The 27,729-nt window shown below is 40.3% G+C and overlaps 1 protein-coding gene across 2 annotated transcripts; it reads right to left on the minus strand.

The window, feature by feature from the left end:
• LOC108801654 (general transcription factor IIH subunit 2) lies at nucleotides 1-26,028 on the minus strand. 2 transcript variants are annotated; one of them, XM_018573552.1, is made up of 15 exons: nucleotides 25,939-26,028; nucleotides 25,776-25,853; nucleotides 23,659-23,695; nucleotides 22,550-22,636; nucleotides 20,777-20,827; nucleotides 16,375-16,429; nucleotides 13,542-13,647; nucleotides 11,858-11,948; nucleotides 10,780-10,867; nucleotides 9,451-9,558; nucleotides 8,806-8,869; nucleotides 6,739-6,842; nucleotides 6,024-6,126; nucleotides 5,362-5,397; nucleotides 1-285 (listed from the first exon to the last, which is right to left on the minus strand). In XM_018573552.1, the coding sequence occupies exons 1-15, from the start codon at nucleotides 25,992-25,994 to the stop codon at nucleotides 162-164; spliced, it is 1,188 nt and encodes a 395-aa protein (XP_018429054.1). In that variant the 5' UTR covers nucleotides 25,995-26,028; the 3' UTR covers nucleotides 1-161. The 2 variants fall into 2 exon arrangements, with proteins under 2 accessions (XP_018429054.1, XP_018429053.1); XM_018573551.1 differs by having other exon boundaries at nucleotides 1-281; nucleotides 5,358-5,397.
• Between the last annotated feature and the right edge of the window lie 1,701 nt (nucleotides 26,029-27,729).

Here is a 27,729-nt window from a genome sequence, read left to right on the forward strand (position 1 = left end):
CTTCATTTCCACCTCTACTTAAGATATCTCTTTTGGTTGGACTGACCCATTAATTACACAATCTTAAAGCATTAATGTCTATTTTCATTGACAGAAATCGGCACAGTCCACATATTGCTTTTCTTTAAAAGCAGGTGACTTGATCCATAGAGATGGTGATATCATACTACGGTAGGGTTTGGCTGTGCGTGAATGCATCCAGGACAACAATGCAGAGAATCATGAATAAACAGGTCACAGTCCACACAGAAGACACACTGACACACCTTGCAAATGTAAACCTGAGAAGAAAAATGAATACATTACAAACACTGCAAAGCAATGCAGCAAAAATAACTAAAACAGACCTAAATAAAAGCAGCCACAGGCATTAGATCTGCAGAAAAACAGAGCAACGGACATTTGAAATGACACATCTAGCTGTACATTCTGCTCTATGCTGCAGAATTACTACCGCTACTTACAAATCGGACTTGTACCCTCCCCACTCACTTTCTCTCATTTCACTCCTACCCACCAATTCACTAACAATTGGATCATTATTATTTCTTTTTTAACCACTTGCTGTCTGGGGCATGTTCTTACTATATGCGCACACGATAAAATATACATTTTTGGCTAGAAAACAGCTTCAGGCCCACAAACAATGATATATGTTCTGAAAGCAGAGGCCCTGTAGAATAAAAAAATGCTAGTTGCAATTTTTTGTCGCACGTTTTTTGCGCAAATGTTTATCAAACCAGTATTTTTAGGAAAAAAGAAAATGAATTAAAATTTAGTGCATAGAAACATACCATTTTGTTGGTAAAATATGAAAGACGGGGTCACGCCGGGTAAATACATACCAAACACGTCAAGCCTTAAAATTGCGTTTGCCACAAAAAAGTCAATACCCCAAATTTCGCATAGGGAACATTTTAAACACTTTTACCTCTCATCAGCTTAGTGCTAACAGTGATTGATGGCTCTAGAATTATTGCTCTCACTCCGACGTTCGTGGCGATATGTAACATGTGTAGCGCAATTGTTGTTTTCGCACGTAGGCGCACCGACGCGTGTTTGCTTGTGTATGTGTGTGCATGTGGGGGGTGAGGGACTTTAAAACATTTTTTTTTTTGCATTTTTTTAAATTTTTCTTATATGTTACTTTAATTTTTAAACACTTTTTTTTTCTTTTACACTAACCCTATTGCTATCACATAGGGGGGCTGACAAACACCCTATGTAATAGCAGATAGGGTGTGACAGGTCCTCTTTATAGAGACATCAGGGGTCTTTCCCCTAATGTCACCTAGGGACCCCAAAGAAGCAGAGATCTGCTTCCTCAGCTTCATCTCCTGGCTCTAAGAGCCGCAGACTGTAAGAGAGACACCGGAAGTGATGTAATACACATCACTTCCGGGTCCAATGATCGGAGGAGAGATCAGTGGCTGGAAGCCGCACGGAGACATCGGTGCCCGGGGAAGCCAACGGAGGGGGTGGGGGGCACCGCATAGTACAAACGATCCGGCAGCTGTACAGACGCCGGATCGCTTGTACGTCAACAGCAATTGCCTGCTGTTAGAAGCGCTACCAAGAACACGGCTGCTGCAGCAGCCGTGTTCTTGTTTTAACCACTTTAACGGGCCGCCGTCTATAGACGTATAGCGGCCCGGAAGAGGTTAAATACTCTTTTCAGGGAACCCTCCCTACAACTTTGGGATTCTCACCTATGCAAGAATGACGTATGGCTGCCAATAGGCTCCTGAGATACCCTCTTCCTGGTTCTTGCAGCCAACCCCCCCGGATGACATGCCGGCTGAAAGAACCTGGAAGAGGCAGCCAGTCCTCTGATGACATCTGAGAAGAGGATGGCGCCGCAGAGACGGATTTGTAGAGAACACTTCTACACCTCTTTAAATGTACCACATACCATTATGCAAGTATGAATTGTTATCCATAGCCCTTAAACTGCCCAAACTGCTATAATCCAGATCTGTCTCAGTATTAGCTTGCAGTGTTCGTGTTTTCCTAATTACCAGACGCAAAAAGCTCTCACAAAGTTATGTATGTAAAGTTACGAATGTAAGTTTATAAACTCTTATAATCTACGATTTGCTGGGCTTAGACAGGAACAAAACAAGGCATCATTTAGAGCCTTGGTTCTCAAACTGGTGGGTCGTCACCAAAAAGTGGGTCGCGACCCCATGTTCAGTGGATTAGGGCTGCAACAACTAATCGACATAATCGATTATAATCGATTAAAAGTGACAACACGGATGGCGCGGTGTCAGATACAGTCCATAATAGAAGTCACCAGCACTCGATGATGTGTGCAAGAAGTAAAGCACTTTTTATTCAATCGTCACATGCGTCAAACAGCCAACGTTTCGGGGCCACGCAGGGTCCCTTCTTCTGGGCGACATAGTGACAACAAGTATGCAACTTCAGCTTGCTCAGTGGGTCGTGACATGCCTTTCTGCTAAATGAGAGACTTCTCAGCCTCCCCCTAGCGCAGCACCGTCAGTTCTTGTGCTGAGCGGCCATTCAAAATATGGCCCTGTGTGTCAGCTTGAGGTAGGGTGGACTGGAAGTATGGCCACAAGGGAGCTCCATCCATACGTTCCCTGTAGAGGTGTCTGGACTGCACTTTACTCTCTCTGCTGCCCCAAGGCCAGGTTCCTCAACACGCCCCCCTGCCTGCCAACTCCCCCAAGCATGGAGAATGGGAGACCTGCAGGCTGTATATAATGTCGCTAAGATCACTTGTACAAAACAAGCAGCGGCTTCCCTGCTGTACATTTAGCTCTGCTTGCACAAAGCATGGCTAAATGTAGAACACAACTACCCGCTTGGGCAGCGGGAAATAACAGTTCCACACCCCTGCTGCCCCAAGGCCGAGCCTTGGTTGGCCTTGTGGGAAATCCAGCCCTTCTGACGTCACATTCTGGCTCCCAGCACCTCTACAGGGCGTGCAAGGGAGCTGTACCAGCAATGCACATATGGATGGAGCTCCGTCACAGCAGAGCAGCCCACACTTGACACCAGGCTGCTAAGGATCCACTCAAGTTCTCATATGGAAGGGAGACTGGGTGGATCTTAAAAACATTTAAAAAATTGTAATTTTTTTTGGTGTGTGTTTGTCAGTGTTTTTGAGGGTCCATTCACACTAGTACAGTGCGTTAATCACAGTCCCATGCGATTAATGCACTGTCCCACTCAATCGCGACTACTGTGTGTTCTGGTGTGGAAGGTGCGTTGTGTTGCAATTAATTTGAATGACACACCAAACGAACCTCCCACCCAGAGTCTGATCAAACTGCACCCAAATGCCCGGTACTGCAATGCTGCACATTCCATTGCCGTGCGACTTGGGTCGCGACTTAATGACCAAGGACAAATGTGGGTCCTGAGGTTACACAGGTTGAGAACCACTGATTTAGAGCAAGAAGCATTAAAACCTGACTCCAAATAGAACTCTTAAACTGATCAGAAATCTTCACAGACAAATTTGAAAAATGTACAGGTAAGAACATAGGTGCTTAGTGCTGGTTTTTATCCTTAAGCTCTAGTGACTTTTAAACCACAAAATAAGCATCATAGACAAAGCTTTCACACCAACTCACTGCTGTATTCTCTTCTCCCCAAAGAAATAAAGTGCTAAAAGCACAAATACCCCCTCCAAATTCAACACTAGCTAGATTTTCTAAGGAATGGACTGTTCCTAAAGCTATATGAACTGAAAAGTTGTTTCAAAGTAGAAAACGCTGTACAAATAAAAGAATGAAAAGAAATATATATATATATATATATAAAAATATATAATAGGGGGTCCCCATATAAGGTGAACCAAAGTGGTCAAAGCTCCCAAAGTTTACTAATGCTTCAAAAATCTAATCAAAATAATTCCCAAGGGGTATAAAACCCAAATAATGTATAGAAAAGTAGAAGATAACCCCCATAGGGATGTACTCCTTGGGAATGAGTCAAACAAACTTGGTAAAATTGTATAGTTTATCAAATAACAATAGAAACACATAAGTTAAAATGTTATGCATGTGCCCTGGTAATTTGTCTATACCTTATTGGACACAAATCAGTTACTGGAGGGTCTGGCCAGACCACATATGGAAAAGATCATGCTGGGGAAAAAAAAAGTGCTAAAAGCACAAATACCCCCTCCAAATTCAACACTGGCTAGATTTTCTAAGGAATGGAGTATTTCTAAAGCTATATAAACTGCACATTTGTTTCAGAGTAGAAAACACTGTAGAAATAAAAGAATACATCCTGAAGATTATTAGTAGAAGTACAAGGGTTGCTATTATGTCTCAGGAACCCGCAGACACATTCACAGTAAAATATCAGCCACTGGAGTGGCCATTTAACATGCAAAAGCAGAAAGGAGTTCATGTTGAATCACTTCTGCCCTGAATCCGCTTCCCACTCCTGTGTAGCTTTACAGACTACCATTGCTGACCTATTTTTCAGCAGATACTAATTCCCTGGCTGCCATGCTGATCTACTGTTTCATGAACACAGAACAAGTATGCAAATAAGGACCTCTGACTTTCCTGAGCTGTATATTCCAGTCTGTGACTGTATTAAAGCCGCAGGGTCAGCATGGCAGTTAGCCAACAAGCATTGCGAGAATGAGGTTAGCACTGGCACATTTCTCTAAGGCTCCATTCACACCTAAGCTTATGGTCATAGCCAATTCAGCACGACAAAACGATCCAACCAAGGAATCACATTCATTTCTATGTGAGTTTTGCCGCAAGCAGAAATTCAGAGTTAGGACTTACCGGTAACTCTATTTCCATTAGTCTTCCAGGACAGCATCACGAGATGACTGTTGCTCGAAATAGTACATGAGCTACTTTGGGGCAGATTCAGCACGTTTTGTCCCGATAGACTCAATAGAAAACTCTTGAAAAAACGTGGCGCAATTTTTTTTGCACGTTTTGCCTCTTCACATGAATGTGCCAAGATCTGCTCACAAAAACTCATGACTTAACATACGCGCGCAAAACGCTCAAAAAAGACGCGCTTAATACGTGTCGTCTAGGTGTGAATGGAGCATTAGGAAGGGGTTACTTCAATCAAGTAGCACACCTGTTTGATTTGTACTTTGCAATGTCTATTTCAATGTAGCTACAAATTATTATTATTATTATACAGGATTTATATAGCGCCAACAATTTGCGCAGCGCTTTACAATGTAAGGAAGACATTACAATCACAATACAATTCAAGACAAGATGGTAAGGAGGGCCCTGCCCCTGAGGGCTTACAGTCTAAGAATGAGATAAAGACAAGAAAAAAGGAACAAGTAAAAAAATAAATAAAATACTGCACTTTAAAATGAGGATACTTACTTGCAGATCTTTTATCTCTCCATCACAGCCTCGACAATACCTTGAATAGGTCAAATGAAATAAAACACTGCATAAGTATTTTTTTAATTCATAGAGATTAATTTTTTTTAAAGGACTTCCCTGCTCTTTCATTCCACCCAGCTCAAAAGCATTTCTAGGAGAACAATGCATAAATAATTACCTTAAACTTTTTATGCATAATAGTGGAAACCAGTGACATTGTTTTAGGGCCAATGTCAGGTAAAGTATAATTTTGGTTTCTTCAAACGTTCTCCATGAGCATTTGTGGAATGGATGCAGAATTTAATATTTCAGAAAAAATGGCGCTGTGATTTTTAATTAAACAGAACACAATGTGTACTTTGTCCTGTGGTGGAGGCTGCCACTGCCCAAATCCGTGAAATGATGCTAGTTTCGGGGGACACAAGAAACACCTCCGCAGTATTAAAGTGATTTGTCTGCCCCAAAACTAGCACTTCTTCTGGGAGTCCGCTACCACGGCAGATGAAATCTTCAAATGTGTAAAACACAAATCCATCTTAAAAGATTTCTTTTAAAACTGAAGCATCTCAAAACACTTCTCTGACATGAGCCAGAGAAATTACAAATTGTCTAAATGTATAAGATTTTTTTATTAATATGATATGGGGGGGAAAAAAAACTTACTTTTTCCCTTTATATTCTGCAAGAGGAACTTCCCTGAAAGCATCTAATGGGAAAAGATGGTGGTACGACCGTGCTAAGTGCGGAGCAGACACTAAAGTAAGGCCTGGCAGAGAAAAAAAAGGAAAGTTCAGTTATAAGAGCAGCAAAACAAAAATAGGAAAGACATTCATGTCAACAGTACAGGCCTGGAAGTGTCAACAGAAGATGGCAACTGGATGTGTATGTATCCAAATTGTTTTTTTCTAACAAAAGACTGTTTTGTAAGCAAGTGCCCATCAGGTGGACTTGCATGTTTGTCCCTATGGGCAAGGAGGAGGAAGCACTGCATGTGTCGGCTTATACTGGAGGGAGGGAATGGTTACCAGCAGGGAAATCTATCCAGGATCAGCCATCCTCCTTCTAAACAGGCTGAGCCAGGAGACACGAAGAAGACTTACAAACATCCCCTAGCATGAATATAAATGGCTAGACTGCCCTGATTCTTGTATGGCTGTGGATTCATTCAACAGTGAACAACATCATTTACAGCCACAAAGGAAATTGGGTTTTAGAAATGTGTTTGTAAATTTCTCCATCTACCGTACAAATAAAAGTAAGAAGACATTTTTGAGGTTAATACCGCTCTAAAAATTCTTTTACCATAGTAAAAACTGTTGGGCGAATGGATTGGTATAAGTAACAGTTGATGAATTAATTAAAGTGTTCATATACTCACGGCAGACTTTGCATTCCACTGGGAGCTCAGTGTACTTTGCTTTACACTGTGGGCAGAAGTAGCCTCCTAAAGTCAGGCCGGGCTCATTAGTGCTATCCAGGTGCCTGAAACAGAAAAAAACTATTTTTTATACATAGGCATTACTTGCCCAATATAATATACTACACTATAATGCTCTACCCTGAAAATCAGCATTACTATAATAATATACTGAACTATTAAACATTGGGATAGTGAAGCAATTAAGGGGGGGCATCTCTAAACTGGCAAATCCAGACACAAAACAAAAATAGAAGATAGGCACAAAAAAAAAGAGTCCTAGCAAACATAGGTTAGTCTTTCCAACATCAGAGCTGGAGAGAAGATAACCATATTCCTAGGATACTAGCAAAAGAACTGCAGCATGCTGGTAGCAGGGGAGTTATCCTGGGCTGTCCTACAGTTTGTTTGCCAGTGTCCAATCTTCCTGTTGGCAGCTATAACACAAAAGTGGATGACTTCCCGTGTTCCTCAATGAACAAGAAAGAAAATATTTATCATTATTTGCAAGCCTATGCATAAGCCAGGGTATATTACCATAAAGAATTGCATTAAACAGTGATTAGCACTTATTGTGGTAATGAAGAGGTGCAGTGATTATGTATATGTGTGCACATTTTCATGACTCACATTGCAGACTTTCTTCATTTTTTTATTAACCACTTGAAGACCAGGGTGTTACACCCCCTTCCTGGCCAGGCCATTTTTCAGTATTCAGCGCTGCGGTACTTTAACTGGCATTTATTCCATCATGCAACCCTGTACTGAAATTAATTTTATACCATTTTTTGGGGGCAGATAGAGCTTTCTTTTGGTGGTATTTAATCACCACTTGGGTTTAATTTTTTACTGTATAGCAAAAAAAAGTACCCTAAATTTTGAAAAAAACCCTGTTTCCCTTTAAAATGTTATGGAACATTTATTAGATGGGGGTCACATCGTTTTTTTATGCTTTAATTTTTTTTAAACTTTTCTTTTTTACACTTAACTTTACTGCTATCAAATAGGGGGCTAAGAAACCCCCTATGTGATAGCCAATTAGCATAACAGGTCCTCTTTATGGAGACATCAGGGGTCTCCCCGACCCCTAATGTCACCTAGGGATCCCCAGGGAAGCTGATGAAGCAGAGATCTGCTTCATCAGCTTCTCTCTGGCTTTTGTACCAGAGAGTGACAGAGGAATGTGGAAGTGATGTAATATAAGTCACTTCCTGCATTCGGGGACAGGAGAGGAGACCAAAGGGAGATTGTGTACTTGTGTACTGGGGGGGGGCACCTACTACAAGCGATCTCTAGAGACGCCCGATCGCTTGAATTTAAACAGCCATCGCCGGTTGTTTACATTTCCGACAGTTTCCCCACTCGTGTGCATGCTGGGCGCCACGCACGTGTGGTGGAAGGAGAAGGACGTCTTAAGACGCCCTCCAGCTCCTATAAGGCTGCCGTCCGGCCATTCAGGAACAGCCATGGACAGCAAGTGGTTAACTTTTTATTAGGCCTGAAGCCTAAAAATTCAAAAAGAGACTGTAAACAGCTACCCGGCTGTGATCCACTGTAACATAATTATTAAACACCAGCTCTGCCTTTGCACACAATAAACTGTTCGGGGAGGAGGGGGAGCGTTGGTTGGGGAGTTAACTGGTGTTATACAGTACACCCATTCCTTGAGGGGGAGTATTGTCTGCAGTACCAAGGAAGGCAAAAAGCCAGCTCTGAATTCTGTGTAGGCTATTCAGCTGGAGAAAAGGTAAAGTCACTTGCAAGATCACCAGACATTTAACCCCTTCATGACTGAGGCCCTTTTTTCCATTTTTGCACCCATGTTATATTCCACATATTTGCTTTGAATTAACATGTATTTAGTGCTGTATTCTTTATTTTTAAACACTGTTTTTACATTTTGGGTAAAGTTGTTCAATAATAATCAGTGTTTTATTCTGTGGATTTCTACACCTAGGGGCAGTCAGTGCGAAAACTAAAGGATTAATGTTGAAGCTTTGTCTTATTTACACTGGATTTGATACATACGCCATACTGAAAGAAGGCTTTGCATCTTGATCAGACAGGAAACCGACTGTATGCTGAGGGAAGCCTATAGTATAAACAATAGAAATGAAAAATATATTTAACCAACATACAGAATTATAAGCTGCAGAAATACTGTTGTTTCCTCCCTTTGCCTAACTAAAACCCAACCTTTCTTATTTATCAGACATTTTGTTCTTAAACCCGATTCCCCTTTATATCACGATTTTAAACTTTCTTACTACATTGCTTTCAATGTTGGAACTAACTAAAATCCTCTGGTTGTTGCTAATCTGGCATTCTGGGGATACCAACCACTGAACCTTGTGTCTGTGCAGGTCAGGTATTCTCAGTTCGCCTACTCTAGTATGCTTGCTGTATCTCACACAGTAGAGAGTTTTAGTAGTTTATTGATTAATTTACCTTGTTGCTTACAGTTGCTGTTTGAAGGTTAGAAATACTGTTTATAAATACTGTTTGAAGGTTTATTAAAAAGAATGGAGCCAAATACTTGATCCTCAGTGATATGAATGCTTAGCAGACTCCATTATCTTGACCAAAAACCCATGGAAACTGTTGTTTCCTGCACTTACAGGTGACAGGGCACCTCTCTTTATCATAATCAGAAAGGAATGAAAGGTCCCTTACCCATCCGTATCAGAGAACATTCAGAACTGTTATTTGCTGGAGGTGGACTGATGTGATGCATTAGGAGCTCCTTGTAGTGACTCTCATCCAGGATGATCTGATAGACGCCTAAGAAAAATCACAAGATCCATGTATATGTATTCAAATAATTTACTGTACAGTAAGCAGACATGAATGACAATCAGTAAAAAGGTACCAGTAAATAAGTATATAACTTGATACAGATAAATTGCCCATTTAGCATTTATTTGTGTCACCTGTAGCATTACATGCTCTAAAGGTCAGAAATCAGCTGCTGCAAGGTGGATGGAAAGCAAGATTTCTGCACAATCACAGGAAGGCAGGCAAGGCAGAGGGGAGGAAACAGAGCCACTCACTCATCATAATGCTGACTCTAAGTGCAATCTGACTCCTCAAAGTTGCTGTCCCTGCACAGGTTTTGCATTTTGTAGCAAGTACATACAGTTCACCTGCTTTGGGTTTGTGCGGCTAGTACCGAAATGCTAACAGAGCAGGCCAACTTTTCTAGTTCTTCAAGGTGTACGGACAAAGAGTGTAAAAAACTGTCTTTTCCCTTCCCACCCTCAGCCTTGGCTTTGACATGTGATCTTATTTTATGTGTGGTACTAAGGCTAGTCAGTCAACTGGGTTAAGGACACAGCACAATACAGTTGGCCTAAAACATTATAAATCCAATACAAGGTGTATGCAAATCTTCCACTGGAGCATTACGCTGAAGTGGGATCATGTTTACAATGACAAATTATTTGCATAACATATTGAATGTATTTAAGTATGTGCACTGGCAAATTGTATTGGTTTGCATTGCTTAGAAATGCTGCAGTCATAAATTAAAGCAGAGGATTCCGATAACCTTTTAAGAAAATTAACAAATAGTAAGCAGTGCAGTATCAAGTGAATATGAAAAATCTTGTATATTTAGGTGGTATAAACAGCAGCTTACAGCAGCTAGTGGGCAGCACAGTGGCGTAGCGGATTCTGCCTTGCAGCACTGGGGGTCCCTGGTTCGAATCCCGGCCAGGTCACTATATGCAAGGAGTTTGCCGGTTCTCCATGTGCTTGTGTGGATTTCCTCCGGCTTCCTCCCACACTCCAAAGACATGCTGTAGGTTAATTGGCTCCTTTCTAAATTGGCCCTGTATGTATGCATGTGAGATGGGGACCTTAGTTTGTAAGCTCCTGGAGAGCAGGGACTGATGTGAATGTGCACATGTAAAGTGCTGCGTAAAATTGTCGGCGCTATATAAATACCAATAATAAAATATGACAATTACTGCGGACCATATAGCTATTAAAAGTATATCTCACCACCAGTTTCTCGAGTGAGCACAGTGCAGACCCGAACCTCAGCAGAGAGACCTATGACAGATACCCGGATTTTACTGTCCTTCAGGCACTGACAGGGAAAAAAAAAAGGAAAACAAAAAATGTAAAATGAGGTAGCAGAACAATTTCAGAATCAATATCACACCTTCGAAACAATGTTGAATATAAACCTGCCCACAAACATTGTCAGTAGATGCTGCCCCAAATGCTGTCCAACACACTGCCCTATGAAAACAAACGTTTAGACAATGCCAAGCATTCATATTTATGTGCAATGTGACACAGAGATGCCAGTGGACAGCAAGTTTGAACCTGCAGATCCAGCCACCCTCTAAAGTATCTAAAGTACCTATGTTCTAGAAGATTTATTTACACCTATGCTGTCTACTGCAGTTGGCTTACACGCATTATGTCGCAAGTTACCGTGCACTGCATTAAGGCAGCACATTCATTAACGTGTTATTAAACCCTATTTAACAAAAATCATATAGTGCTGCAGACATCAGCAATGCATTTAAGCATTAGTTTGCTTTCCGTTCCTGGTCTCCAAATGTCAGCCGTTGATGACAGTTATTCATTTACCGTCAGGCGAACCCTTCTGATATAAGTTTATGCTTGCTAAAGCGACCATGAGCTTATAGCAGATAGGTGAAAGCCACTGACGGTGGCAAGGAAAGGGCTAAGGGGAAATGTATTTCATAGCTAGCTGTAGCATGCCTATAATACAACGTAAAAACAACCTGATTTGCATTATACACTATAGTCACTGTAATATTATTATACTCCTCCTGGCAGCAGAGCCAGTAATTTCTAGCATATCACTCATATCCCCTCTGATCAGATTAAAGTTTACTTTTCTCTTGAATGCCAGGGATGAGCTTTTCTAGATGTATAGATCTGGAAATATTGCTGGCATCACTTTAGATATTTACAAGATAAATGTGCACTTCATTGTCGCCCAAACACTGTGCAGCCTAGTGGATAACATGATATCTGTATCTGGGGCATATTATAATAATTTGAGAAAGTTAAAGATAAAGTTAGAAAACACATCAATTACCTTTATCATATCATATATATTGGATGGATCACATGTTGTCAAGCTGCTAAAAATCACCAGGATCTCACGGCTGGTATGGCCAGGCATGTGTCTACATAACAAAAACATTTTTTTTTTTAAAAGATCAAGCTTTTCCACTTTGTGCAAGAAACAAAAATTAGAGTTACACAGGTTTCACACAAAACCTATAAAAACATACTTTTAGCAAGTTGCAATCAAAAAAGATTTTCAAAAAATTTAAGTTTGCCAAGTTTGATGGTAATATGTGTATAGACCCTATTCTATGATCTCACTTGTGTATAGATCCTATGCCATGATCTCATGATAGTAATTTGTGTATAGATCTTATTATATGATCTCATGATGCTAATTTGTGTATAGATCTTATTACATGATCTCATGATGGTAATTTATGTATAGATCTTATTACATGATCTCATGATGCTAATTTGTGTATAGATCTTATTCTATGATCTCATGATAGTAATTTGTGTATAGATCCTATTACATGATCTCATGATGGTCATGTGTGTATAGATCCTATTCCATGATCAAATGATGGTCATGTGTGTATAGATCCTATTCCATGATCAAATTATGGTAATCTGTGTATGCATCCTGTTCCATGATTTCATGATGGTGATTTCTACATAGCTGTGCATTTTTTTCCTCTAGTGGCTACATGTGTGCCAAACAGATTCAAGAAGGATATTTACTAGACAGCTCTTCTGGTAATATAATTAGATATGGGCTTATGCAATAAACTAGTGCAAAGAGAAGTAACCATAACCACTAATCAGATTCCAATTGGGCTTGTGCAATAAACCAGTGCAAATAGAAGTAACCTTAACCACTAATCAGGTTCCATACTGTATTGTTTTGACTTCAGTAAAGTCGACTCTGATTGGTTTGTAGGTTAGTACACATCGCACTAAGGCCTGGTTCACACCTGGGCGTTTTACAGCGCGTTTCTACGCACTGTAAAACGCTCAACATGTGAAAACCAATAATTGCCTATGGGCATGATTTCCACCTGGGCGTTTTACAGCACGTAGGAACGCGCTGTAAAACGCCCTACGCCCAAAGAAGTACAGGAGCTTATTTGGGGCGTATTTGCCACGCGTATCCATTAGGATACAGCCGGATAGCCCTCAGAAACGCCCGCTTGTCGCCTGTTTCTTTTACCGCGATAAAAACACTCGGCACACGGGCATATTCCGTACGCCCAGGTGTGAACCCAGCCTTAGTGCTTTGCTTCTTGCACTGATTTTTGAGTATGCTCATGAAAGATTGGATTCTTTATAATATGGCTGAGCTGACTGATAGACAAGAGCAGTAAAGCATTATTAGTTTGTCGATTTAGTAAGCAAGAAGCAGAACCTATATGTATAACAAAATGTTCGAACATGAAACAAAATGGTCAATATAAATGTTAAAACACACATTTTACTGTATCAATATAATTTAGCAGTGGTATGCTGTAGCCCTCACCAATTTCTCTTGGTGGCCAAACTAAGCTATATAAAAATCCTTCCTATAATGGTCTTAAAGTCTAAGTGAACGGTTGGAGATGGATTAGGGGTTTAGCACCCTAATTATAAAACTAGCAAATGTCCAGAGTGATCACTTAGCAAAGTATTTGCACAATTGTATTGACAAGCACTAAAAAGACACAGTTACTGACTTCAGTGTCTGCAGAGCAAGGTTGAGAGAGTTGTAAAGAGATGGCTCGCCACTGCAGCTCATGTCTACAGCCTTCTTCAGGGCAGCTATGTGCTGTCTGGGATTACCTGGAGAACAGAAAATAAAGATCCATGATTATGGAGCAGATTAGATCTTACATTCCTTTTATAGGCCTGTTCATGCAATGAGAACATTATCATAATTTAAGATAATACATTAGTAACATGTATTGTATCATTTTAAAAAAACAAGACTTTCTTGTGGCAAAATTGTCTTGAACATTTTTTTTTTTTTTACGAAAATGGAAAATAAAATGTGTTTTATTCTATTTTGACCATTGTTCGTTTTAAAATAAGTACTGTTAATGTACATAAAAAGTATACATTTTATTTTGTTCCTCTTTATAATGAAACCAAAATGACATTTCTGGTACAAAGTTATTTGCAAATTAAAACTTTTTTTAAATTATATTTCAATAATACGAATTAAAAACACAAAAAGGTAAAATATTTATGGTAAAAAAAAAATTGAAAAATAATAGCCAATGGAAGAAGGAGAGGAAAAAAACAAGTTAGGGCTGATTTCAGTTAAAGTGACATTAAAGGATAAAATCCCCCTGCCCCCCCACGCTGCTTTAAGGACTTACCTTAAATGATGCCCCTTGATCCGATCATTTTCTTTCTAGTAGTTTTCAGCAATCCCTCCAGCGCTGGTGCCGGTCTCTGATCCAGCGCTGACTCCTCTGTCTCCATGTCCCACGGAGTCGGTGCGCGTGCACGCTGCCGGGCTGCTTGCATTGACTTACCCAGTGTCTCTACTCTTCTGCCGGCCGAAGATCTCTACTGCGCATGCGCCCGCCGCCCCATGATCCTTCACGCTTGCTCGAGAATTTTTCATATCTGCGGACGGGAGCGAGCGGTGGAAACACAGGTAACCTAGACACTTTTTGGTGACTTTTTTCTTCTTCATGTTTTTGCATATATCTACTACTTGCTAGCAGTAGATACATGCAAAAAGAAAACCGAGGGTTTAATGTCACTAAAAGTTAATAAAGGGTTAAATAGGAATACATTTTATTTCACTGGTAAAGTTCATTTAACTGATGTCATATGCAGATCAAAAGCCACACCTTTGATCTACATATGAATAAAATAGTAAATACAATGAAACAATGAAACTATTTGCCATTTTACACAAGAGTGGTTGCATTTTGTCTCTCCTCAATAGCAAGTCCCAGCTGTCAACACTGCTGCGGGGGAGCAGCAGCGGAGGAGAGGAGCAGGGTGTAGAACAGGGGTAGGCAACCTCCGCACTACAGCTGGGGTGAAACTACAAATGTCATCATGCTTCTATCTCTGGGAGTCATGCCTGTGGCTGTCAGTCTTGCAATGCCTCATGGGACCCAAAACAGCTGGAGCACCAGGTTGCCTACCCATTGTGTAGTAGATACGCTTTAGAAACTTTGAAGTATTTTAGTGTATATCTGCTATAGCCGAGGTTTTCAAGCGGTTAAACATCTGTGGAATTATTGTCCCATTATTATGATTTGATACACACTGTACATTTGAAGAGGCACTTTCAACTCCTGCAATGTGTTGACTGGCACTCCAACCTCTAGTGAGGAGGAGAGCTGCCGTGAGTAAATCAGCTAAAAGTCAGGCTGCCAATGCAAAGCAAACAAATTGCAGTACATTCCCCTTTTCCTAGCTATTCAGATTAATACCAATCTACTCCATGGAGTGCTTTGTTATGCTCCAGAAACTCGTGCTCCCTTTTGGGGGTTGCGTGTGCACTGCCATAACACATAATAACAAGTGCACCATAATCTGCACATTAAAGTAGAATAAGCATTTTTTTGAATGCATGCTTCGTTATCAGATCTGTAATTTGCTCATGTGTACTTAATTTCCTCCCTAGATTGTAACATTCAACAAGCAGTACTTCCTTACTTCCTGATTTGCTCCACATTCTTATACTGCAACACACAGTGACCAATAGTAGCCAATCAAATTTGTAGCACCTGTTCTTCAGGTATCAGGATGAGGAGGTTACAGGTTGCCTGTTGGATATTACAGTACTTCGGACTTCTTAAACAAACCTGTTGAAGATGAATTTGTGTCCTTAAAAATTTATAGATTCAATTTTGATGTAATAGAAAACTATTACAGGTTTATCTGTGAAGGTACTCATTCATCCAGGTCATGGTATATCTGTAACAAATAAACCAAGGCAAATGCACTTGCTGTATTTTTCTTGGAGATGTTTCACCGGTCATCCAACCAGTTTTCTCAAGAAGAAAGCTGGTCGGATGACCAGTGAAACATCTTCAAGAAAAAATACAGCAAATGCAGTTGCCTTAATTAATTTTTTTACAGATCTCAACCGTACATGATTTTAAAAGTGTTTCTCAGTTTCATCTCTTTTATTAGGATTTGTGTAGTTTGTATTACATTTTTGTTGAAATCAGGATTTTATCTTTTTTTTTGTATTTTATTTATTTGTAAATTGATAGGAAATTGTAAAACATTATCCTTACTATCTTATCTTAAAAGCAGACTCCTGCCTTGCTGGTCAGCATCATAGAGTATAGAAGATGTCGTGTCTACTTTGTTTCATGAGAGTCAGCGGCACTTAAAATGAGAATTGCTGACCCACAAGAGTCAGATCTGTCATCTTCACTCTACCAGATGCTACCAGGCAGCTATTATACAGATGTAACTGACCCACACAAGTTCATATATGGTGCAGTGCTCACTTAAATGCCACAATCGAAAATTAATTGAACACATTTTATTTGTACTGTGTGAAAATGAATGTTAGTATACTTATCATACCAGCAAGCTCTGTTAGCTTCTCAGCTCGTTTATTTCTTGTGATAATGAGGCCAATCTGAAAGTGTTAAAAAATGTGACATAGTTAAGGGTCGTTCAAAAAGATTTAGAAAATAGAAATGGCAATTTCTTTCATTATAGCAATTACTGGATGCCTCAACTTCTATACATTTTGCATAACTCCACTGTTTGGATCCCCCAGAAAACTTTTAAAACAAATTAATGGTATCTTTGGAGACCTCATCTGAAAACAGAGACAGGCTTGCATCAAGCTGGAAACTTTACACAGGCAAAAAAATATCGGGGGGGGAGATGTGTTTAGTTCTTCCTAACCCATGGCTCCATTTTTTCGCTTCCCAACTGCAGCACCTCTCTGGCTGGGAACGTATGAATCCCACACCATTGATGCCTTCCCTTCCCACTTTTCTGTTTACTCAGCTTAGATCCGCTGAGTTCGCTGGAAACAAAGTTATACACTAAAAAGGTTTCCCACCTGGCCATTATCCAGTTGATAGACAAGGTGTGGGCTGCCGCGAAGGGCATTCTTCGTATTACGAGTTGTACTAGATACACCCCGTTATGGAACAATGAGTACCTTCCAGAGCTGTTTAATATACAGGGCTTTGCTGCATGGAGTAGGACCGGGATACGTAAAGTTGACCAGCTCTACGTCGATGGTTCTCTGTTCTCCTTCACCAAATTAGAGTCTCCACATAACGTCAATAACAGACACTTTGTCAAGTACCTTCAGGTTAGATATGCCCTCATCTCAATTTGGGGCGGCTCCTCCACCTATCTGCCTCACTTCGATTTTAGATGCACTGGTTCAGTCGACACGCACGAAGGGTATTATCTCGTTTCTATATTCTAACTTAATGAACAATTCTACCTCTCATTTAATGACTAAAGCAAGAGATAGATGGATTCAGGATATCGGACCTATTACTGATGAGCTTTGGGAGGACATCCTCCATAACGTACCCTTGACCTCACTCGCTGCAACCGACCGACCTCACCCAACTTTTCATTTTACATAGATCGTACTGAACACCCAAATTTCTGGTTAAAATTGGTGTGTGAGATGATCCGTCTTGTTCGAAATGTGGATTGCACCAGGGTTCATTAAGACATCTACTATGGCGCTGCCCCAAACTAGTCAGGTATTGGAGCCAAATAGTTGCACTGATTAATTCAGTCTTTAACGTTTCCCTTGCCTTGTCTCCGCTTACCTGCCTCTTAGGGGGGAATAGATTCCCCCATATTGTCTACCCATTTGAGGACAGCTATTCATAGAGCCTTATTTACTGCCAGGAGACTCATTGCACGTAAATGGATATCGCACTTCCCGCCATCTGTCTCGGAGTGGATGTTGGAATTGGATAGGATTATTGCCTTCGAACATGTAACGTACCAAAGGAAGGGGCTTGATAGTAAATTCTCCTTAGTTTGGTCCTCATGGCTGAACTTTAGAGCTCAGTAGCTACTACTTTTTGGTTGTGTCCCTTTAGTACTCTCAATGTGGTTATAATATGTTTACCACTGCTATTGCATCCTCTGCTTATGCGGGTGTCCAGTATGTTTATATGCCTATCATGGTGATTCCACAACTGTATGACTGTATTCTAGTGACTATTTCTGCTTCTGATGTCGGGACGCACACGATCGACACTTGGTGCGTTTTGTTTTTTGTATGTTTATAAATGTTATTGAATATTTATGGTTGATGTTTGTTTACAAAACTGTTTAATTAAAAAAAAAAGTATAGCAATTTCAGCTTCTTATATTTCTAGGGATTTCCTGTGGGGACAACTTCCTGATGAAATCACTGATTTGTCCCTACACTAAAGCCATTATGAAGCCAAGGGGAATTAACCTGTATTGCATGGTGAATAAAGGAATAAGAGAAAGACTCCTTCATAATGTACCAGGCAAGTGATCTTGTGCAGATATTGTGCTGCCTGACTATACAAAGCTAATGGATAATTCAATGTACCATCATGAAAATAAACGTAACCTTTTAAATCAAAGAAGCTTTTAACAGCGTATCTTGCTTCTGAGAAAGTCCACATGATGAAACATGTAGGGCAGGTCTTTAGAGAAGTGACATCATCACGCATGTTCTAGAATGCCCTCTCTCCCGTTTGGATCTCTTTTTATTGATGCTGTTGCCTTGTTTTGTCATCCGGTCCTCTCTTACGCTTATACAGATCCTAAAACTGTATGAAGGACTAAGTAACAATAAAGAAAAGTGTTAAGTGCTTCCTAATAAAACCTTATGTTTTTAAAAACAAAATAAATATATATATATAATTTTTCTATTTTTGTTATTGTGCACATAAGGTTTTATTAGGAAACATTTAGCACTTCTTATTGTTACTTAGTCCTTCATACAATTTTTCACAGAAAAACTGCTGCTTTTAGGAGGTATATGTTTATATTCACTAGAGGGCATAGTGTGTATATTCTTGTTATATAACCAAGGGATACATTTTACAAGGCACCCAAATTGTCTCATATCATCAAATGTGCATTATTTATTTATGTTATTATGTACTAGCAAAAGCATGCCCATTCGTTGAACAGGCTGGAAATTGAAGAGTGTGTCACTGCTATTGATATTATCTTACTGCTGCTATTGCGCACACGGCAGGTATTGGCAGTATTTTGGGTAATCACAAAAACTCTACACTACAACCAGAGCGGGCCTGGCATTCAGTGACAGCGGTGCTCATCTTCTCTAGTCTGCAGTGATCTTTGCAGATACCACCAATCAGCTCCCAGCACAGGAAGCATCCCATCACTAATAACTTATTTGTGGCTTCTACATTTCACATGATGTTCTGAAGAAAGCCACAATAATGATGGGAATATTCCTGAGTCAAGTGCTGATTGCTGGTATGTGCAAGGGAGTCTGTAGGCTCATGCAGAAAGAATGAAGAACCCAGTAGCCTTGGCAGTCTGAGACTACACCCTGACACTGCATCTCTCTGCCACCCAACCACTGTACACCCTGCACTCCTTACTCTAAACCTCATTGCCTCACAGCACCCCTGACACTATACCCCAACAACACAGCCAATGTCCCTTCTGGTCACCCAGCAACACTACTAAACCACTGACTCTGGAGCTCCTTGCCTCCTAGCACCCAACACTGAACCCATAACACCCAAGACACTGTACCCTTCTGCCAGTTAGCAACTGTGCAACTGCATACTCCACCACTGCTTTCCTGTTCCCCTTGTCAACTTTGTCGGGACATGCAAAAGACAAGCAGAAAGACTGAGCATGGATATTCTGGGCTCTCCGACCACTTCCTCCTCCCTCTAGTAACTTCACCTTTCCTCCCAGTGCAGCCTGGAAAGGCCAGTCAGTCCTCCGACTGTGAACATTGTGTGTGTTCTTCGGGGAAGAGGAAGGAGGTGAACATTTCTGAGCTACAGGGCGATGGGTAGCCAAACAATGAACCCACCCACCAGCTCCATTACTACAGAACCCTTCCAATGTGGCAGTCATTTTCTAGAAGTTAAATATCCAAATGTATTCTTTATTTCTTTTACTTTCAAGGTGGGCGTTTTATTTAAAATACAAGCCTGCTATTTATCACTCCTAAACCACTGACATTTCTATATTACTAATTTAAACATGCAATCTCTATATCAGGGTGTCAGGTTTTTATTTCTGTCTGTCTGTAATACGGTTCTGTAACCTAAAACTCAATATGTGTTCTAGTGAACATTGATTAAGGCTGACAAGGAAGAAAAATTCAAAACTGAGCTGTGATCCTATATTTTGTATATAAGCTGGTACACAGTTCCAAACTGTGCAACACTATTATGACCAGGTATATCAGATAAGTATGGCAAAATTCACAAGCCAAAGAGGGAAATTCCCTTATCTGTGGATGAACTGGAACAATATAAAGGTTATCAAAACCTTATGCTTGAAACATACCTAGTGGCAGTAGAGCTCCACTGTACGATTCTTTCATAGAGCATACAAATAACCTTCTAAATGCATTTTTAAAAATCCCATTCTGCTCTTTTGTGGTTGGTATTATTAATAAAAAAGATGCTATGGAGTCTATTTATAAATGTTTTCATCCAGGATTCCCACAAGTATCCAGTTGACTCCCATTAAAAAAGTGTGACTCTTGGGTGAAAGTTGTGCGAATAGACCCTTAGGATCAAATCACAGGTCAATGCACTGTTAATCTCAGAAGCGTTGCATACTAATATCAAAAGCAAGCTGTATTAGTTTTCACAAGAAATGGATATTTACAAAAGGAACGAATGTTGCGAACACATAGAAACGAATCAATATAATAACATGCTGTTCTTGTAAGTACAGTCAATGCTAAAAAAAATATAATAAGACTTTATGTAACAAATATAAAATGGTTACACACCTGACTTATAGGGTTTTGATCAAAATATTCATCCGCAAAATATTCCAACATCTAAAAGGGAAAGAGAAAATGTATATGAAACAATTATTTCAGTGTATGTTAATGGCGAGCTGACTTAATTCATTTAAATTGCCCATGAAGTATAACAAACTGTAAAGCATCTATTTTGTTTTTTAGAGCACCTGTACCCAGACTTTGGGCATTCAAATATTTAGATACGTTTATTAATTAGTAAATTAGCTTTAAAATGACCTTCACCGACCACTGTAGCTGCAGTCACTGTGGAAAAAAGAATCCTCAAATAATTGCACAGATATCACAGCTTCACTCCCCTGTCTTTTTTCTTGATAGCAGGGCATTGCAACCTTCTACCTGCTGTAATTTTAGGATGAATTACGCCGCAATATGTGTAGAGGCAGAGGTCAGTAAGGCTTTGTTTAATTAATTTATTTTAATGCCTGCAGCCTATCAAAACATTCACTTGCGCGAGACCAGAATTTAGCCCAAAGACAGTGTATGGTCCTTAATATAAACTGAGTTACAGTGCTGAGACTTCATCAACACCACATTCTTTTATGAGAACTTTCTGTTAAAAGGAGAACTATGGGGTCAGTGCTTTACCCCATAGTTCTCCTAAGGGTAACGGGAGGACACAAACTAGCATCCTCCCGTCACCCAGAGCTCAATATACCGCGAGCTACAGCTCACGGTATACTGAGATGCCGCAGCCGTGACTGATCCCAACATTACTATCTGGATCCACCCAGCTGTGGGACAGCTGGTTCTGCCTATCTGGAGGCAAAGCCAGCTGTGCCCGCCTCCTCCCCCGTCCGTTCCGCCAGTCAGCGCTAGAGGATCGGACAGGGGAGTGGTGGAATCCCTGCGGGGAGCCGTAAGTGACAGTCAAGGCTCTCTGCAGGGAGATGATCGAGAAATGAGCGGGCGACGGTATGTGTTCGCTCACTTCCCGATCTATTGAGCCAACCTGTGACAGTTTCATTGTCACAGGTCGGCTAGAACTATGAGGCTGAGTGATTTTCACTCGCCTCATAGTTCTCCTCTAAACAAATATAAAAGTATATACACAATAAAAACATTACGTTATAGAACAATATAATTTATAGAATGTATTCTAAGAAATTATATTTTGAAAATATAAGCTTTATATATTCCCTGTGCTCGATTTGTGTAAGATCGCTATACTGTATGATTTTATCAGTCTGCATTTTAAAAGAAGATGACTGGTAAGAAATCCCATAACTAAATCAGCCGATTTAACCAATGCTTATAGTTTACTATTATATCAGGACAGTCAGTGCTCTTACAAATGTATTTCTTAGAAAAAGAGGAAATTAAACCATAGCACATCATATTCTAAATGCTACTAGAATAAAGACAGCAGGGAGCTGAGTAATTGCTATAGGCAACATCTCCAGTGTCTTATATTTTACAGAAAACCTCAAAGAGACTGTCCTGGAGTTAGAATTTTACAAAACCAGAGACTAGTAAATGGCTTGTTTTGCCTTTATTAAGTAAAGACTTGCATGTCCTGATTTGATCAAACTCAGTGTTACTTAATAAACTTGCATAATAATAAACATGCACAACGATTTCTTTGTGACTTTAGGTTCCACCATCAGTACAGGTTTTGCAGGTAACATTACAGTGGCACAAGTTAAGTAAATAAAGTGTCTGCAATGCAATTTACCTGCCTGTGTTAGGACAGGTTTGGGAAACAGTGCGTCAATGAATTAAAGGGTAAGGTCAGCTTACTTTCAGTGTGCATGCGAGCCTGTTAGGTTTCAGATCATGATCTTCCATTGTTCTTGACCCATCAATGATCACATACAAGTGACGCATCTAGTAAAATAAATTCAAACTTTAAAATTACACTCTGTTAAAAAAATACTATATTTGTTGTCCAGTTTCTGCGGAAAAGGGCAAAGACTCGGATGGGGACCTTCATCCCGAAAGTGCTACTGGCTTTTTAATCTCTGCAACAATCCTTAGAAGATTTGGGGGAAAGGGTTGGGCAGGTAGGATTTTCAAGACAATATGCAAGTGCTTTTACTAAATACAGGGGTGTCTGCTCAGGATATAGGGTATGCATGGTTAAGGTTCCCATACACCTTACAACCATTGCAAGACTTTTGACTTGTGATGGTTGTAAGCTAATTAAAAGCTCGTACGATCTGCCCATCTTGGACAGGCAAATCGTACTTGCGATCATCGAAAGCACGCCCCGCTGAGGGGCGGGCTTCCGATGACCGCAATGCTGAACGGGCAGTAGATGTGGTTTTCGTTCGGGAAACTCGACTAATTCCAAAATAAATGTTAAATAAAATCAAATGAACTTTTGAACAACAATCGCTAAGCGCTGCTGATTTTCTTTCGTAAGAATGTTTGCGGGTCCCGTGTATACCCTACTTTACTAGCTTAGATAACGGTTGTTTAAGAGTAGGAATTCAGCACACTCTCGACTTTTTATCCTCACTTAGCTTTAGTTTGAAACAGCAATAAAGAAGATAAAAAGCAGTGAATGCTCCAGATTTCTTACTATTTGAAAAAAGAAAAAAAAAAAGAGAAAAGGGGAGGACGACAAAGTGGCCACAATGTCCCAAAAATATAAAAGGTGGAAAAAGTCTCTTGAGGAATCGCTTCACTGCTGGAAAGTCTAACCAAATCCTCCCTCTGTATACATGAGCCACATATTTCTAAATCAGCATACAATGTTATGTAGTGATACAGTAGGAAAAAACTGCTTAGTGGACAGACTACGCACACTGACTGATCACCATCCCTAGGAGCACTAACAATTCAGCATTCCCATGTAGTTCAAGTTTATTTTAAAATCCTTAAAAAGTTTTAAAATAACTCCTTACCATTCCAAGTCTAACTTGTCCACGATGCTCAAAAACTCTGTAAAAAAGAAACAGATCCATATAAATCATACACTGCATTTTACATGTATATTGCCAAATACAAATGTTACCTCACCACCAACTGTTTTGCTGGCTTCCTGGCCATCAATTTAAAGGGATTTTATACTTTCCTTAAAACCTTTTGTAAACCATGCATAGGGAGATGCTAGGGTACAGGCCGCACCTCTAGCAGGCATGGAAAAACCCTGCTATACATAACAAGGAGAGAATTCACCTTCCCACAGTTGAGATAGCCAGATATGACAATTAGAAGGTGCATCAAAAGAAGTAGGAAACATCTGAATGAGAGCACTGTGTACATGTTTTGTATTATGCTCCGATTGGTCGCAGTTCTCTAACGTCATCATGTAGAATGCAGGACAAGTAGTCCTGCATTGTATGAGAGGACCACAAAGGCTGACCCACATTCAAAAGTATATGACAACATAGGAGACTGCTGGCCGTCAAAGGAACAAGGGAGCCTGGAGTTGGTTTTAACTCCTTCTTTACCAATGACGTGTTAATACCAACACAATCATTCAGTTCATTAATGACCGGTGACAGGATAATCCTGTCAGGCAGTAGAATGAGTGCTGGTCCGTGGAGGGACCAGCGCTCATTGAGTTACTGCTTTTGCTGGGTCCCTCTGGGTCGAGGTAGATTAGGTGGTCACAGTACTATGATCACAGCGATAAAGATCAGAGATACTAAGTATCAAAGCCCCCTTAAATTTAAAAAAACCCTTAGTGCCCCCTAGTTTAAAAAAATAAAAAAATAAAGTTTTTAAAAATGTTAAAAGAAAAAAAAAATATGTTTAATAAAAAAATGATAAGAAAATATAGTGCAGAGGAGACTATTAAAAATAGGAGACAAACATAACACATTCTAGAATTGTTCCAAACTAAAATTGTATTTCACTTTTGTGACCTATAACTCCTAAAATAAACTGAAATCCCAGACATATGACACACGCTATAAAATCAAGACAAATAAAATAATTTATTATGAATTACTGTTAGCTATACTAATTATGTACATATTATTATTGCCAAAACTGTAAAAAAAAAAAATCCTTTTTTTTTTGTGCAATTTTTTATACAATAAAATTACAATTTATATATGTCACATCAAATTAAGGCCCATTTTGTTCTTTAAAAAACAGTTTATGATATGTGTAGGTGCAGAGAATGAGGAAGATGGAAATTATGATTAAAGGAGAACTATGGGGTCAGGGCTTTTCCCCATAGTTCTCCTTAGGGTAACGGGAGGACACAAACTGGCGTCCTCCCGTCACCCTCAGCTCAGTATACCGCGGGCTACAGCTCGCGGTATACTGAGACGCCGCAGTCGGAACAGATGCCGACATTGATATCTGTCCAGCTGCATGAGTGACAGCTGGCTCTGCCTATCTAGAGGCAGAGCCAGCTGTACCCGCCCCCTCCCCCGTCCGTTCCACCAGTCAGCGATGGCGGATCGGAGCGGGGAGGGGGGAATCCATCCCCTCCCCTGTCACGGCAGAGAGCCATGACAGGATCGAGAAGTGAGTGAACACCGGCATGTGTTCGCTCACCTCCCGATCTACTGAGCCGACCTGTGACAGTCTCATTGTCACAGGTCGGCTAGAACTATGAGGTGAGTGAAAAGCACTCACCTCATAGTTCTCCTTTAAACAAACACATGGTAAAATTGCCCCAGGACCCAAAAAACAATTCTGAATCTATGTCACTAAGGGGTTAATGTGCATGGCGTGGGCACAGGTGCCTTTTGAGTGATAACCTGTGTGCTAATCTTTGCGAACTGACAATATAATTTTCTTTTAAATTGATACATTTTCTTGTGTGGCAAGTATAAATTGGAAAATTAATTTATTTATTTTTTCCCAAATGCAGGAAAATGCATTTTGATTGTAAGAAAGAAAGAAAAAAAAATAATGCTTGGTAACGAATATCTATTGTGTTTTTTTTATTATTTTATAATCACTTGTAAGTATACTACAAATGCATAACAAACAGACCTGTATTTTTTTATACTTCCCTTTTTTAAATCTGATAGCACTGGACAAACAAAAAAAGAAATACCTTTTTCTTTTATCTTTAAATAAAATTTCATCTATTGTGGCTTTTAGGGATCCTGACTCGTCCTCCTTGAGAACCTCCCTGAAAAAGAAAACAATTCATTTTAAACACATGGTTAATAGCCCAGCACATATATTACACAATGAACAGATTACACTGTCCTTACCATGTTCTTTCATAGCCACCTTCCCACCGCTTGGTTCTTTCTGGTTCTTCATCCATCTTTAAGTGTTCTGAATTTTATTATGCTTTACTGTGAAGAGTAATAGAGATATTTAAAATAAAATGTATATTAAAACTGATATAGAATAAGCTATAATTAAATTTATATAAAAGCACTAAAAATAACTTTGTATTGTTTACTTTTTAAACCAGGTAAAAAGGAAATATGACATATACCACTTTCAGCCATGGGAGGGTTGCAGCTACTACTGCTGGTAGACCTGAAGAGGGGGGGGGGATGAAGAGTACCCAGGCAGATAAATAAAGAGGGACACCTTATTTTCCTACACTGATGGAGAAAAACATGATATTTCTGTTCACGGAGATGCTAATGACTCTCTTCTCTGCACAATGAACAAGAAACTCAGTGCCTGGGAGACCAATCAACAGGAACAAGCACTGTCATGTGGGGGTGGGGTAAGGTTGCTTGGCCTTGTGCACATTCCACATGTGCACATGGGTCGGAACTTACAAAGCATTTATGCTGGAGGCATCGAATGATTAGGCCTTAATGGGACACGGAAAGAAGTAATATGCTCAGTACCAGTGGTCCCCAAACTATGGCCCACGGGTCAGTTATAACCTACAGGTTGATGTAAGCCAGCCCCTGCAATGAGAAGGCCCTGCTTGCTCAGGACTTGCTTATAAGTATGCTGCTCAGGACTTGCTTATAGTATGCCAGGGGAGCTGCTGTGCAGATTGGCAGTGAGTGGTGGCCATTCGAATGCAAAGTATTTCAGCACGCGGCAATATTGATCAGAGAGACCTGTCCAACAGTGCCTGGTCCTGGCTGTGTTTTATTACTCCCACTGACACAATTTACTGGATGGTCTTTAATTACTTCCACTGAGACCAATGCTGGGGGCTTTTTACTAATCCTACTGACCCCAATGCTAGAGACTATTTACTACTTGTGAGGATACCAGTGCTGGGGGGAGGGGGTTATACTTCCACTAACACCAATGCTGTTGGGGGTTTTATTTCTCCCACTGACCACCGATGCAGAACCATTTATTACCCCTACTGACCACCTACTCAGGGGAATTTTGTACTCTCACTGACCAAAATACAAGATCATTTTTTACTGCTATGGACAAAGTGGAAATTGTTCACTCCTACTGACATGGGGGCATTTATTAATCCTACTGTCCACTGAAAAAGCAGCATTTTTTACTCTCATTTTTAGGATTTAAACTGAGTTTAGTGTCACTTTAATTTAAAGCTGAACTCCAGCTACAGAAATGTATATATACTTACGTTGGCCCAGCTTGGCTCAATGCACATATAAATAAATGATCCTTAGCAGGGCCACGAGGATCCTGTAAAGCACTCTAGTACCACAGCTAGTAAAGCGATCTTCCAGGAACAGTCTCTGTGCTGAGCAATGTCCCCATCACTGTAAAATCACAGCAGGTCAATCGCTCAGTACAGCGGCCATTCACAGGACAACCAGTATGTCTCTTAAAAGGAGAACTATGGGGTTAAGGCTTTTCCCCATAGTTCTCCTTAGGGTAACGGGAGGACACAAACTAGCGTCCTCCCGTCACCCTAAGCTCAGTATACCGCGAGCTGTAGCTCGCGGTATACTGAGACGCCGCAGCTGAAGCGGATCCCGACAATTGTGCCGGGATCCGCCCAGCTGCGTGACTGACAGCTGGCTCTGCCTATCTAGAGGCAGAGCCAGCTGTACCCGCCCCCTCCCCCGTCCATTCCGCCAGTCAGCGCTGGCGGATCG

This window comes from Nanorana parkeri, unplaced genomic scaffold (genome assembly GCF_000935625.1).
Source record: "Nanorana parkeri isolate BGI_ZX_2015 unplaced genomic scaffold, ASM93562v1 scaffold2422, whole genome shotgun sequence".
In the NCBI taxonomy this organism is placed as follows: Eukaryota; Metazoa; Chordata; class Amphibia; order Anura; family Dicroglossidae; genus Nanorana; species Nanorana parkeri.